Here is a 16,160-nt window from a genome sequence, read left to right on the forward strand (position 1 = left end):
CACCGTTCCTTACCCTAAGAAAGCAACAACTTACAGTTTCATATATTCTTAATACTATTCCCAACTTTTCTTCCAAGCCCAAGGTGGCAAGAGGCTTCAGCAAGCACGTGCCACACTCTTTCCACTGATACTTGCTACCCTCAGAAGAGTTTCCAAGAAGACCTGAGCTACGGGTTCAGCAATCTGAAATTGCATAAAATGGTAATGCCAAGAATAACCCAGTTGTTGCCCTGTTTTCTCCTGTGTCTGAGTGGCTCATTTTGTGCTAGCACAAGTATCAGTGAAGTGTAATTAAAATCAGAAACTGGTCTTTCCTTTTCTTTTGCCTGACTAGTTTTAACAGAAAGGAAAAATGAACCACCCCACTTTCTGCATTAATTCTGCTCAGTTCCCCTGTGTGGTACATACCAAACCATACAAATACCTGTGTTGGAAAGGACTTTGAAATGAATCACTGTGGCAGGACTGATTCTTTCTGTTGCAATATCAAAATATTTCCATTCTCAAATGTTTACAAAATTCTCATTTCAGATTTTTTCTTAAAGTGTAAATCACGGAAGATATGAAGCACTATTTTTGATTCTCCCCCAGACAGTCCAGAAACAGGAGAGAAGTTACAGGCATGATTCTTAAGACATGCACTGTCACGTGATTGTTGGCCACAACAGCCAGGGTCTTAACATGCTTTTTTTTAAAGTTCAACCAGTATAAAGTGAACCCTTGAAAATTCTTTATTAAGTACTGTCAATTTTTTTTGTAACCCATCTCAAAATTATTTTAACTTGTATCTGGCTGTTTCAACTGTATACTGTCAGCTGATTTAACAAAAAAAAAGGCAGTAATAAAATTGTGAACAAAAGTGTATTTTCATGTTTCTGACATTGCTGGTAGCCCGCAGGCCACATCAGATACTTAAAATTATTTACTACAACAATGAGAGAAAACCTAGAGGAGGAGAAGGAACAACCACCCCACCACCCAGCCTTCAACAAAGGGAAAACAGACAGCAAGAATGTTCAGAGGCTGCAGAAAATGAACAAACAAACAAACAAAAACAAACCCCAGCCAATCAAATAACAAACAAACCCCCAACCTGTTCTCCTGAGGTTAAATTGTTTTCCCACAGTTGCTATTTGTTATAGTCAAAAGACACTGGTCTTCTGATCTGAGAAAGGTTTCTAATTTTGTCTTACTGCAACAACAGTAATGTAAAAGCAAATATGTCCAGCTCATAGCAGTTGCTAATAAATATTATATATGTCATTTTCATAGGGCTTTCCACTCACTTTACACATACAATGCTCAGTTGCAAGTAACAAAGATACCTGAAATGCTGTTACAGACCCTTTCTTTCACAAATATCTACTTGAATTCCTTTGAATTCAAACTGAAAATAATCCCAAGGTATGCCTCTGTGTCCTAATCTGCTGTTTCTTATTTACTGTATTTTAAGTGATTTCTCCAAATGAGACTTTACTGGCAACTGTAAAAGCTGTATGTCCATCTACGGGGCTCTGCTAAACCTCATGGTGAAGCACTGAATTCCGAACAAAGAACTCACCACAAATTACTACACCAGCCACCATTTAAGTGAGGAGTGTGAGTGGATATTCCAAGAAGTCCCAGGGCAACGGAGGGCAGACACAGCTCTTACCAGTAATGAATTTTAAAAGGAGTTGCTGATAAGACTGCATCTGCAGTAATCTTGACATATGCAACAGAAAATGTTTTTTAAAAAGAATATGTATCTCAAAATAAGCTCACTACAAAGCATAGTTATTCCAAGAAGGCTTGCTCACTACAAATTACATTTTAAAACAAATAATCTGCTATTTTTACAAGAAAAAAGATTCTGCTTATATAGATGTATAGCAAACACTTCCAAACCACAAAATACAGCTACTCTGATGTAGAATCATATGCTTAATAAACTCCAAAATCCTGTCTACAATTAATCTGGGGAGAATCCAAAACATTTATGCAAAGGTTCAAAAATGAACCAACAGATTTTAAGGTACAGCAATTTAGTTTTAAAAACCCACAGAAGGCTTCTCTTTTAGATTAAATACGACTATATAAACAATGTTAACATTCAGTGTAATGAATTCCTGAAGAATAATAACTAGGATACACTTAGCAAGTCATGCAGCTATACATACATAAGATAAGAAAATAACATAAAAGGATTTTTCCAAATGTATTTAGGAAAATAAAAATTTACAGCTGGTATTTTCCAATGTAGTTTCACAATATAACAACTCCCTAAAATGGTATTTCTCTTGTAATAAATCGTCCTCCAAAGCCTTCTGAAGCTTAGTTATAAAAATTAGTACAATAACCATGGGCAATGCATTTCTGACTACTCAACTTCTTATGACTGAGATCACAACGACGTCATTATTAAAGGGCCACTGCCAACTTACATCTATTTAAAAAATTATCAATGTTCTTGTTCTTCCTCAGTGCTGGATAATCCAAATCAAGGACCAAAGAATTCAAGCCATCCTGAAAAAAAATAAAAATAAGTTAATTGAGTTGCAAAATCTTAATCAACAATTTTCCTACTAAAGTTACTACACTGAGACTGACTATATATTATTCAAGCACGCATTACATTCCTAGTAGGCAAATCAAACAAGCTCTCAAGTATGTTTATAAGTCAGCAGAGGAGCCAACACACACTGACTGGCTCCAAGTTCTATAAACAGTACAGCTATATTACCACTGATTAGTGGCACTGGGACTTAAACTGGAGTAGTAGTTTTAATCTTAATCAGTAAGTAATCTTACCCATTAAACACTGATTTAAGATACTGAGTTCAGTCAATCCATTTTTCTTACTTTTGTTACACTTGTCCTGCAAAGTCTTTATGTTTGTATAACCATATTATTTCTTTGATCAAAATCTCTCTACCTTCTCACTCTGGGCATTCAAAAACCAACCACACATTTTTATTGGAAGCAAGACGTGACCTAAACTTAAGAAGACAATTCACCATGTAATTCAGGCTCACCAGATTAGAACACTGTTTGTAAGTGACTCAACAGAAGACAAGTCAGAACTCTTGCCATTCTGCTACCCATTATCAATGCCTCAGCAGAAAACAATTGAGACTCTTAAAACGGCAAGGGATGAGATCATCAAAACTAAACTAAAAATAGCATTTTAAATGCCTGTTACAAGACTTAACTAAATTCCACCTTTCTGCAACCTGGAAAAACTTTAGAAAATTACTCTTCAGACACAGAGACCTTTCCAGTTACACAGGGACAAATAAATTAATTTCAGATAGTAACAGGAGTCAGATACCATTCATTGTCAGCAACTCCAATGTTCAGCCTGAACTGGCAGCTTTATTCATTGCCCTAAGAACAAAATCCTGAGACTGCTTTTTCTGGTTTTTGAGCCTCGACACGGCATCACAGAGATTTAAGTCAGAGACCACATCATGTTTATTAACAGGCAGCCAACAGAACTAGACAGCTTTTCAGTCATCTTAATAACTGAGAATATAGCTAAAAACACACTGATTTTATATTTTTTATTAATCTATTTGGGAAGGTACAATTTATTGCAAATATTACTAAAATTATTATATTCATTTTAATAACATATCTACCTGGAGAGATTCAAAGGCAAGGCCTAAGATTATTAAATACATTTTGAATACCACTTTGTCCTAAATAAGCACATACAAAAGTAAGACTACCTCATCTGTGGAGATGTTACTTTTCACCATGAAACACATTAAGGGTTAAGACCATTTTCAAAATGAAGAGTTTTATTTATTTATTTATTTATTTTAACCTCCTAACAAATGAAAGTGTCTTGGGAAGTGTCCCAGACATGCTGATAGAGTACAGGTCAGACAAATGATTACAAGCTGGCTGGAAGACTCAGCCCGGAAGACTGATCAGTGGCATGAAGTTCACTCAGAGCCAGTCACCAGCAGAGCACCCCTGCACTGGCACTTCTCTGGACAGAGAAGGTTATCACAAAGTTCAGTGAGGGGAAAAGCCAAGTCCCGCTGCTGGGAAGGAAAAACCCCAGGCACTAGGTATAGGCTGTGGCCTGACAAGCAGGAGAGCAGCTTTGCAAAGAAGCACCTGAGGGCTCTGGTGAGCAACAGTTCCTCTCTCCTCTGCACTGATGAGGTCACACCTGGCGTGCAGTGCTCACTCCTGGGCTCCCAGACCACAAAAGGCACGGACCAATTGGAATGAGTCCAGCAAAGAGCCATGAAGATTAAGGCACTAAACCATCTCTCAAAAGAGGAAAGGCTCAAAGACCTGCAACTCTGCAGCCTGAGATTAGAAGACTCAGGGCACAGGACCTCACTAATGTCTCCAAGTACCTGATCGGGAACTGAAGAAAACGCAATGCTCATTGAAAGGACAAGAGACAATGGACAGAAGGTAAAACATACAAAATTCTACTTGAACAGCACAATCATTTTCCTGTGAGAGTCGTTAGGTACTGAACAAATTGCCCAGAGAGTTGTGGAGTCTTCACCAGTGAACACATTCAAAACCTGATGGGACACAGTCCTGGACAACCTACTTTGGCTGACCATGCAATGACCAGGGTGTTGGACTAGATGATATCAAGAGGTCCTTGCCAACCTCAAACATTCTGTGACATAACACCTGTAATATTTTCACTGCTGAACAGAGAAAAGGTGGAATTTTACTCTTGATTCTATGTAACCTGAACTATTATGAAGGTCTGACACATGAAGTTTTAGAACTTCCTAACAGAAAGAAGCATAAGATGGAGTAAACAAGCAAATGAGAAGTCAGTTAAGAAGGCACAGCAATTGCTTTAATAACAGTATATATAGGAATTATTTCAGCCTTTACCATAATTGTTCCTGCAAGACACATTAAGGATAAAGGAGTGATGCACCAGGACATCATACTCATCTTTCAGAGGGACAGAAGATTTACTACCTATTCTTAATTTATATGACACTTCTACAGAAAATACAAAAAAACCAAACCAAAGTAACAAAGTTGTTATATACTTACAGATTTGTCACTACATGAATTATACAGGTATTGCCCAATAATCTGGACAAATCCAACAGAAAGTACTAATTTGAAGTGATTTCCTGCAAAATAACAAAATAGAATCCATACTACTCTTTATTTGGTAAACACCACCTTCAAAAAAAAGGGTATCTCATTCTGCAGTACAGTGTGTCAGCAGAAATATGAATCCTCACCCTGCAACATGTAAAGAAGGACCGTGCTGAATGCCCTGATGAGAACAGCTGGGCCAGCTTTTAGGATTTTACCTAACTCAATGAAATATCAATTCCAATTAGATGGCAGTGTACACACAACACCACACTCCAACATTCTTCTTTCACTGTTACTGACACAATATTCTCATGATCATTAACAACTGGGTAGATATTTTAAGGGAGATGTAAAAGCAGACTGTGCTAACAAAAATCAGCAAGGCGTATTTTTGTTCTTCCTGTTTTGGAGGGGAAGAGAGGTGAGGTCACCTGATGTCATGCAAAGATATTTTAGTGGTTGACCGAGAAACCCATTTATGGTGTGCTCGACTTCTATCTTATGCAAAACATGAGAGGAAAGAATAATGTTATCACCCCAATAAATATTTTAGTGAAGTTGGATTGCAAGGTCCAAACCAACCATAACTTCCAATTTAAACTGAACCGTATATTATAATTTCAGATGTCACTTCCCCCCCCCCCATTTCATTCTGATTCCAGAGCTTATTTGTGGGTTATACAAACTGAGAACCATATTTGCAGCTAATTCTTTATTAGCTCTTTCTGAGTCTTTTTCATGGGCTCCTGGTTAACAATTTTCACAAGTAGTTATTAATAAATGGAAATTCAAGAATAGAGCAACTGACTGTTTTAGCTATTTGGAAGTGTCCTAACTCTTGAAGACAGCCAGATACAGCTGGTGTCAAAGAGAGGTGATCAGTATCATCATCATGAGGAGCAGAAAGTGTTAAATTCTTTTTATCCTCATGAACAAACTTTCACTTTTTTTATTATCACATTCTTTCAAAGACAAGATTTTAAGCTTTTAAACAGAATTTTATTGTAAGAGATTTCAAGTTCATTATCAACATGTAGTTTATGAAAGACTTGTCTTGCACATTACCATTTTGTCAAAAGTTGTTATCTTAAAGCTCTACATTTTCATTGACAGACCTAGTTTACATCACTTAACAGAAAAATTCACTACAATTAAGACGCTGGGTCAAAAGATTATGCAGTAAAACAGACCATTGAGACTGAAGAGAAGTAATCCAGGAAGTGACGTGTCCTCCGTCTAGGCCTCACAGATAAGTCACTTCAACCAGGAAATATGCTATTAAAGGGATTTCACTGTTCACTTCCTCTTTCTGCTGTTACAAAAGACTCAGAAGCTAACAGGCCAAAAATAGCAGCTTCCAAACAACCTCATCACTGACAAAGACAGATCTGCCCCCATCAAAAGCTTTTTGCTCATGGAGAATATGCTAAAATATTTTTCAAGAAAAAAGATCAAACTTGACAAATTTTGCAACACCCTCCTATTACATGAGGAGGAGCACTCCTGGCCACTCTGTCAGCAGTCACCTTCTGTGGACAACATGGAGCTTGGCTTTCTCAGCAAGCAGTTTGCATACAGACCTGGATGAACCAAAGAAAAAGAGCAAGAGAAGTTGAGCAAATACAGGAACTAAACGTTTATGTTCCTCTCTGACAAAAGGGTCAGTAATATGCAAAAGTACTAGTAGCTTCTCAATAATGAACTTAATATTAATTCCAGGCAGTCCCACAGAAGCCCCCATCAAATTAAAACCATGCTGTGCTGGTAAGAGTTTCTGATGTTAAAGTAACTGTTTGAACCTGTCACCTGTCTAACACTGATACGTACATGTAAACTCCACTGACTGTCAAAAGCAGCTTTGGCTACTTTGATTTATTCCTCACTTTCATGACAAAAATAAAACTCAAGGCTAAAAAGTAGGATGGTTGAACAGAAAATGTAAAAAGCCTGATCTAGCAAAAGATGTCCCTGCCCACAGACAAGGGGATGGACTTGATGATCCTTCAAGGTTCCCTTCCATCCTAGACCCATGAGATTGTATGAAAACTTCACAAAACCATTACTTATAAGAAAACCCAAACAATATTCCTTTCCTCTTCCAAATTCTCCAGTAAAATTTAACAAAATATTCTGCAGCAAAAAGTAAGGATAGAAAAAGTCTTGTAACTTCAGATTACATTTTTCTAACTTGGCCTGAATTCTTTTTTAAGGCAGAACTTCCCAAATCTATGAACACAGGAAGTGAGCAACCAATGATTCTTCACCAGGATTAACCCCCCACTATGCCCTTCCATATGCCAATGGGACACTTAAATAATTCTGGTCTTTCCTGAGTACTTCTTTCCATACCACAAAGCTACCTTTGTAGCTTTGTGGTATGGAAGCTTTGTGGATGCAAGCTGAACACCTCAGTAACAGCATATAATACAAAAACAACTGAAAGGTCATATGCAAGGCAAATACAGTCTTCTCCCAAGCTAGTCCTACTCAGTAATCTCTAGGATATGCTGCAATTCACTTTTCTTTTACTTAAGCATTAGTAATTAGTATATAAAGGAATAATCTGGGCCATGATAATGCAGCTGACATTTACTGTTGGGAGGTCTTGCTATTCTGGTTCTTTAACAGTTTTACATTAATTAACAGATTTAACAGTATTGAGTATGTACAGTTTAGAAACCTAAAAGCAGCTACTGTCCACAAATAAGTATGTAAATATTTAACAACAAGTTTTACTTACAATCTGATTTCTGTACTTGAAGGTAACCAAATACAGAAATGGTTTTAATGTTGTCTACTACTGAATACAGGCAAATTTTTCTTCATCAAACAAGCAACACTCCTCAAGATATCTCCTCTTATGTGCTGCATCCTACGTGCATATTTTAATGGTTTTATACGTTTTCCCTTGCTATTTGAAAGGCACAGTGTGAAAGTGTAATGATAACGATAGGATGGTAACAGCCCAAAAATAGCTTCCTCCTAAATACTTACAGAAGTATAATCACAAAATTGTCCAAGATGCAACAAGAAGGACTTCATGGAATACCACTATGGAACAGTAAAAGCATGTAAATAATGATCAGGAAGGCAAAGGGGAATAATGAGTTGTAGGTTACAAGAGACAAGAGAAAATAATGGAAGATACTTTATATTAAGAATGATCCAAAAATCCATTAAGAGTTACAAAAAACAAAGAATGCACAGAAGGTTTAAGTTTTCCATGCTTTCTGGGATAAGAATGAAAACAAATCCTAAAGAAAATCATTATATACATGAAGAAATGTGCTGAGGACAGCAAGATCCACTAAAATTCACTCACAGTATTTAAGGAGACTGTCTTAATCAATTTACATTGAGAACTCAGGAGAACAGGATAGGACAGAAGGACTGAAAGGAGTAAATAAAAGCACTCCCGTTAAAAGGCAGAGGGTTTTCCAAAATACAGATCAGAGTACTTGGGGATGGGGAGTTAGAACACAACATTAATCATCTTGTAAACACATAGAAGATTAATACATGAGATGCAGGGTTTACCTTTTTTTGTATTCTTCTCAAAGATAAAATAGTGCCATGTAAATGATTTCTGGCAGAATATATTGAGCAATCAATAAAGCAAAGAATCTTAACATAGGAATAAAACACAAGACTCGCCATTCACACTGGCAAAGTAAAAAAATATGGTATAGGAAATAATGGAGAAAAGGTCCAAAAGGTAATTATTAGGAGTCAGGTAATCATCAGGACTTGCAAAAGTGTGTTAAAAAGAAATTCGCTTGGGTTTGTCCTGTTTCAGTTTTACAGAATATTTTCATTACCACAATAAAGCAACAGAATTAGAAACAGATCTATTAAGAACTAAAGATAAATAAATTCAGCAAATGATACCAAGCTTGGAGTTTTGAGCACAGGCATTTTACTGCATTCAAAATTCGGATGCAACTCAAAGACAAGTATAAAAAAGAGCGGAAAATCTCCACTAACATATGCTTTTGAAAGAAGTTAAATGCACACAACATAAAAATTGAAATAATGATAAAGCAGGAAGAGAATGGAAAATGACACAGGGTTGTAGCAGACTAGAAGTCCAGTCTGGGATGCATAAACAGGAGGTACATTGTATAAGACCTCACAGAGAACTAAGATTCTTTTGTAAATAAAGATAAGAAATCATTTGCTGATATGGGTACAGCCTAAGCCAGAATATTGTGTCCAGTTTTGTGAATCCCTGTACAGAGGACTGCAAAAGACAAGCTGGAAAAGAACTGAAGAAAAGTTAACAAGAGCAGAGAAATTACAAGCAATTTGTGCTAAGGTAGGTTGCCAGGACCAGAGACTGGAGTTTTTAAAAAGGTTAGCCTGAGATGGGATAAGTTCTCACTGAACATAAAAAGCTGTTATGAGCAATGATGATGATGATAGAGCTCGTTTCCTAACAGTCACCAAAACAGCATAAAAAATCAGCTGAATTAGGCATGAAGGTTAGACGGCAGATTAGGGAAAAAAGTTCTTAATAGCAGTAGTGATAAATGGAAGTCTTATAGCTCCTCAATGAAGTTGAGAAATCGCCTTTATAAGAAATTCTCAAGCTAGAGAAATACTTATTACAGTAGATTCAGCTGTGGATCCTTAACCAGTGATCTCTAAAACTCCTTTAAAGCCTACTCAGAATCTCTTCACAAACTGCTGGAAGAAATACCAAACACAGTAAATTAAGCCCAAGAAAGAGGGCTGAAAACAGGAATAAACCAGAAGCCCTGAAGATACAGCTTAACACTATTCACTTCAAAAAAACCCCCCAAAAACTTAACCATTACAAAAATGCAGATTTTCTCCTCCAAATTGTTGTTGTTATTTTCTCTTTAAGCTTTAATAAAATAAAACTGGTCTTGCATGTGTTGCTGATTATCACTGTAGCCATGGGAAATTCAGTAGTTCAGCGTAATGTGCTTTCATCTGAAGTCACTGTACATTTCCAGGTTCTTTACTTTTTTTTTTAGAATTCACACTGCTTTCAAAACATTAATGTGCACCAAAGCCCAGGACCGCAATCTGTTAAAATGACACTAGAGATAATTTTTTATTCACTGGAAACCTCCAAGGCCTTTATTAGCAATCTTTGCTCCTTAACAAGAGAGCAAGGACGGGCTGGTAATTTTGACAGTCACTTTCCTGCAGTCATTTATGCACCAGCTGAGATGAAGTTTGCCCAAGCAATCAAGCAGAACAGTACAAGTACTAGAACTGCAAAAAGATTACCTACAAATGCACGAAAAATAAATCCGTGCCTGGAATTGTTTCTCTGACACCCCGAAAAATGGAATTACCTACTGTTTCAAGAAAATCCAAATGAAATACAGCCTGAAATCCAAATGAACAGCCTTTTATTCACTCCTCTTTTCCCAAACAGGGCTTCCAAAGGCTACAGCTGCCGGACTAAAAGGTAATATCAGGAGCACAGATAAAGGTCAGGGGGCTCATCTGTGCTTGACGGAGGAGACAGACGTAGAGCCTATTCTTAAAATCATGTTTTGACCAGGTCTTCCTTGATCCATATTAACTAAGAATCCCACTTTTCCATCATGAAAATTATTCTATTTATCTTTTCATAACCTTAGACAGTTCAGTCTGTGACGCTACTATTTGGATGCAGTATGGAAAAACCTACATGTAAATATGTTAAAATGCATAAATATTTAAAACGATTAAATATATAAAATAACAGAAATAACACTTCCATTCCAATTCCTGTGTCAGGACTCCTAATACAACATTATAGATTTTAAAGCAGAATGGGAATTTTTCTGGATGTTTTCTGCTGAAACTCAATACATGTTCTTCTACAGACTGACTAGAGAAGTACTTCCATCATTTCTAAAATCCAATGATGATGAGGTATTATCAAAAACTGAAGTCTTCTCATCAACTTCAATAATAAAAAGATATTTACGAGGTCAATAGCCTCAGCCTCTAGGACTGGAACAGAGCTTGTCTCTCCTGACAAGCCAAATTTAAACTGTTTGAAAACTGTCCCAAAAATAGGGAGAAAAACTAACCCTGTCCCGCCATATAACTGGCTGTCCTGTATAAAACAGACTGGATTCACACTTGGGACAGACATTAAGCAGCCACTTTGAGCAGGGGTTGAACCTAGATGACCTCCGGAGGTCTTCAAAGCTGAGTTACTCTGTGATGCTACAATTACTTTTGACCTGAGCATATGGCAGGTCAGCAACTTTAAAATCAGTTTTTGTATCAACAAGTCCAAAAACTTCAGTTCTTGCAAAGATAAAGACAGTCCTTAAATAAGGAATTTCTTTACTGTACAACTGGATGAAGTAAAGCAGTAGAAAGGAAGTGTTCACAGGAACTTGCTATCTGCAGATTTTGGAAGACCTATTTCAGCCAGTCTGGTGGAAGAAGTGAATACCTAGTGCAATCTGCTGCTGTAACTACTCATTTTCCAAGTCTCTGAGCAAGAGGTTTGTTCTGTGCACAAATCTATATTAATTACCTATTTCTCCTACAAGATTAGTTAGGACCTTCACATTGCAAACAACTGCTCCCCGAAGCTGTGGGTAGCCTTTATCAAGTTCTTTAGGCTTCTTTCATTGAAGAGGAGGTGACACAAAGGGCCACAGAAAAGAGCAGAAAATTTCTTCTGAAAGATTTTTTCAACTACTTCATCAACAAATTAGTTTAGTCATGGAAGAACTTTCATTTTCTTAGTCAATAAAATCCAATCACGTAAAGTTTAAAAGTCATCAGGGCAACTGCAGAACCATGTTTTAGAAGCTGCTAGCATGTGAATTCATTGCAAATCTGAAAATTTCTATCAGAGTTGACCACAAACTGGGGAAAGTAACAGCTCTTCATTCCTGATCTGTTATCTAGCCATAAATTCTACTCAGTGGGTGTTGTTATATCCTCTGCTTTATGAATCAGTTTGCAGAAGCTTTTAATGCTAATTGCAAGTTATATCAGAAGGAACTGTATTTAAAAATAAACATTACATAATATTCAGACACCCAAGAAAAAACTCCGAACTCTCGCACCTTGAAGAGACAAACATAAGCAACAAATACTTGTGTTTGTACACAGGACCTCAAGTTTTGTCTCAGTGAGGAAAAACATCACCTTATCAGTGTCTGTGCGATATTCAAATGTCATGTAAGGCCATAATAAAATCAACATATTATGTCACTTTGGATAGTGTAAAACATCCTGTGCCACGCGTAAGAGAGTATGACTTGTAACATGACACAGAATGACTGTGATTAAACCTGCTTCTCTTAAACTGGGGAGCATTTAGTATTTCTGTCCCTAGAAAACCAGAACACACACACATACACACTCACCCTCACACAGAATGACATGCTCAAGTCCTGGCACTGAAAGGGTATAAAGGGCAAGAACAAAGGCTTCTATGAATAAATCAGCAGCAAAAGAAAGTAAATGGGGGCACACTGTCTTGGTGGAGCAGGAGACCTGGGGACAGAAGATGGGCACTTCATGCCTTTTTTGCTGTTGCCCCCTGGGACATACACAGCTCCACTCCAGGCATCCCCACAGGATCCACCTGAGGGGTATGAAGGACCCAGTCAAAACCACTACCAGGCTGCTCTCTACCTCCTCTGAGAGGTCACAACAGCTGGGGGAGGCTCCTGTTAAGTGGCAAAGAGCAAGTCTCCTGCCCATCTTCAATAAGGAGAACCTGCAGAAAAACAGGCCAGAATTCCAGTTAAGTTCAGACCCCTGGACACCATTACCAAATAAATGGAGAATAAGATAACTGAATAAACTGATCACAAGTAAATTGTACATAACCAACCTGTCTTCGCTAATGAGATGACTGTTTCAGTGCCCAAGGAGTGAGCAGCACTGTTTATCTAGACTTCAGCAAGGTATTCAACACAGATTACTATAGTAATAATACAGGCCACTTGGGTATGCAAACAATCAGTTGGGTGGAAACCTGGCTGGACCATCTGGCTCAAAGTATCATTGTGATCAGCAGTATCAAGTCCAACCTGGCAGCTGGTGACCATTGGCATTCCCCAGGGACTAATAATGGGGCTGATACTGGGACTAATACTGTTTGTTTTTACTAATGACCCAAAAGCGAGGACACAGTGTACCTTCAGCAACCTCATGGGTAATACAACCAGGGCAGGTGGCTGATACACTGGAGGGCAGAGCTGCCTATTCAGAGGGACCCAGAAAGGCTGGGAAAAGGGGCTGAGAGGAGCCTTATGCAGTTCAGTGACACACACAGAGCCCCACATGTGGGAATACCACCACACACCAGGAGAGACTGGCATTTGCTGGCTAGACAGTGGTTTAGAGGAAAAGGATCCAAGGGTCCTGGTGAACAAAAAGCTGGCCACGAGCCAGCAGCAGGCCCTATGGCAGAGGAGTATAAGAGGCAACAGACAAAGGTTACCACTTGGGAAACTGAAATTGGCTATATGGAAGAATTTTCTCCACCGTTGTCAAATGTTGGAAAAGGTTGCCCAGAGAGGATATGGCATCTCCATGTTTAGATATTTTCCAAACTTAAATCTCAACTTAAATTTTTAAGCATCATCTAATTGAAGATGCTTTTGAGTACATCAGCAGTTTGGACCAGAAGAACTCCATAGGTCCCTTGCAACCTAAATTATCCTATGATGGGTATTTGTATTCAATTCTGAAAATAGCTGCAACCAGAGCTCAATTACGGACAGGGTGCCATGTACATCTCCAGAAATACCACAAATTATTTGGCTAGACATTGCTGTTAGAAGAGCTGACAGGATATTTTGTGAAACAGTATTTCATCGTGAATTGTATTATCACAGTGTCATCGATCATGGACCAGGGCCTGTCTGTGGAAGATCATGACTCTGTTTTGTTTTGTATTGCAGTCAAATCGAAGATAAGAGACGCTGATGGATAAGCACCAATTGAAATAAGCAGAGACAACATCAGACAGTATCACAGGCATTCAGCTGGAACCTGGTCTCCTACATATGTAGTGACTCAGACTTCCTGGCTAGCTGGATCCCCATTAATAGAAAGATGGCAGGCAAATGAAGCCAGCATGCAAGAGACTTAAAACAGAATGGAAGGGTTTATTCACACCATAGAACTTACTGCCACGGAATGTTTATGCTGCCAAGGAGTCTACATTGGGCCAAAGGCTATTAGATTCAAGGGAGATAAAGCTGTCAAGAGCTATGAGACAGAGAACCACCTCATATACCTCAGAGACTCCCTGAACTGCCCTGTCTCCCCAGGCTGGAAGAGTGGAATTGAATAGGCAGAGTCCTTCTGCAATCTGTCTAGGCACTTCTGAGCTATTGACTATTGCTGGGAACAGCATAGTTAGGCTAGAAAAACTCCTAATTCAATCTAGTAATCCACTTTCTTGTTATTACTTTAGGAAACTGTCTTTTCATGCCCACACAAGCTGCTTTAATCCCAACAAATTATTGCACGGAAATAAGACAAATTTCTGTCAGCCTGAGTATTACATGCTCTGGACAAAAGAGAACATCAAATGCCAAACTCAAAAATATACATGGAAAAAGAGAAGAGCTTCAGCAACAGAGACTAAGATAAACCATTCTGAAACCAGCAGTACATTGTACCTTCCCTGTCGTCCTCCCAACCTGAAAGACAAGCCTTGAAATTTGGGGGCTGAAGAGTAATTTTTTGATGAGATGGTGATTAGTCAAAGGCTGGTTTCAAGTGCCAGCTCTGGCAACAGCCAAATCTAGTGCTATTGCTACAAAGCAGGCTATGAGGTTGCAGAAAGTGTTTGAAAGGACTTAGTATCAGCCCTGTGCAATAAAACAACTTTTCTAATCTTTGCAATATACAACAAGAAAACTATTTACCATTTAGTGATGTTTTTAAAGTCATACTGCATCTATTTTAAGCTAACTTTCACATCTTGGGAGTGGCAGTAAAACGATATACACATACAGACATATTAGAGGAAAAAAAATTCAGAACTTAGACGATAAAACAGAACAAAGGTTGACTGCCGAACCTTATTTCACTTCCCCTTCCACATGATAATTCAGCATGGAATGGGTGGCTGTGCAATACTGTGCTTTGTGTACTATTTCCTGGATACAGGAAAGAGTACACAAAAACTTCACTTCTTGCTCAATGAAAAAAAACAACAGAATTAAGTGTATAAAATTTCTCACTGGTAGTTTAAAAACTACTTTCAGGTACATTCAATGTTCTAGTAACTTGATTTTCGTTACTGCATAGACACTGTAAAAACCACTCACACTGCAGTTTCTGAAATACCATGACTGATTATCAATTTTACAGCTGGTTAAACCTCATTCTAGTTAAAAAAGGCCATTTGTTATGGTAATACTCTAGATGGTAACTCTGAAATAAAGTGGGACACTTGGTCTGGCATTTGCATAACAAGTTCCCAGAACATTCCTCTTCCCAATGTTCCAGCTGTAGGTGCAAATCAAACAATTGGGTGTGCTTATGTATACAAGATCTATTGGTTTGCATTTCTGGAAAGGAATCACATCAAATTGGCAAAGGAAACCTTAATCTTTTAAGAAGAGACTCAAAATCACAATTAAGTCCTTAGACTTTTACTGCTAAGAGTGAAAATAATTTCAAGTTGTAGCCATAATTTAATTATGAGATTTATCTTAAAGAGAACTCCAGAGCCTTTTTTTCCCAGACATCTCAATTCTCAGGATCTGAATTTTGAATTTAGTGTTATTCATATAATTTTACCAACCTAGGAAATCATTACTTTCAAATCCAATTCAAAAAAAGACATCACTACTAACACAAGCACTACTGCAAAATTCTGAAATTAGGGCAAATATACTTATTTTCACAGTAAATTTGATATTCCTGAGCTATTGTAAACTCACTCTTCTGTTCATTATAGATGAAGCAAAATCAAAGGTTTTGCTCTACATATGCACACTTGTCCTTTTATCCATGAGTAATGTGATTTTCAGATGGACATCTACATTTCCAAGCTCTCAAGAAAAGTATCTTATCCAAACCCACTACATTTTGAACTCAGTATGCACCTTTACTGT

General features: G+C 37.8%; 1 protein-coding gene across 3 annotated transcripts in view; it reads right to left on the minus strand.

Annotated features, from left to right (window-relative positions):
- ROCK2 (Rho associated coiled-coil containing protein kinase 2) overlaps positions 1 to 16,160 on the minus strand; it is a 101,820-nt gene that overhangs the window by 59,510 nt on the left and 26,150 nt on the right. For all 3 annotated transcript variants that reach the window (XM_085056862.1, XM_085056860.1, XM_085056859.1), the window contains exon 2: positions 2,424 to 2,505. In XM_085056862.1, the coding sequence (XP_084912988.1) occupies positions 2,424 to 2,505 (82 nt within the window). The remainder of the gene's footprint in view (positions 1 to 2,423; positions 2,506 to 16,160) is intronic.

The sequence above is a fragment of the Lichenostomus cassidix genome, chromosome 3, assembly GCF_008360975.1.
Source record: "Lichenostomus cassidix isolate B80296 chromosome 3, HeHo_3.0, whole genome shotgun sequence".
Taxonomy (NCBI): domain Eukaryota; kingdom Metazoa; phylum Chordata; class Aves; order Passeriformes; family Meliphagidae; genus Lichenostomus; species Lichenostomus cassidix.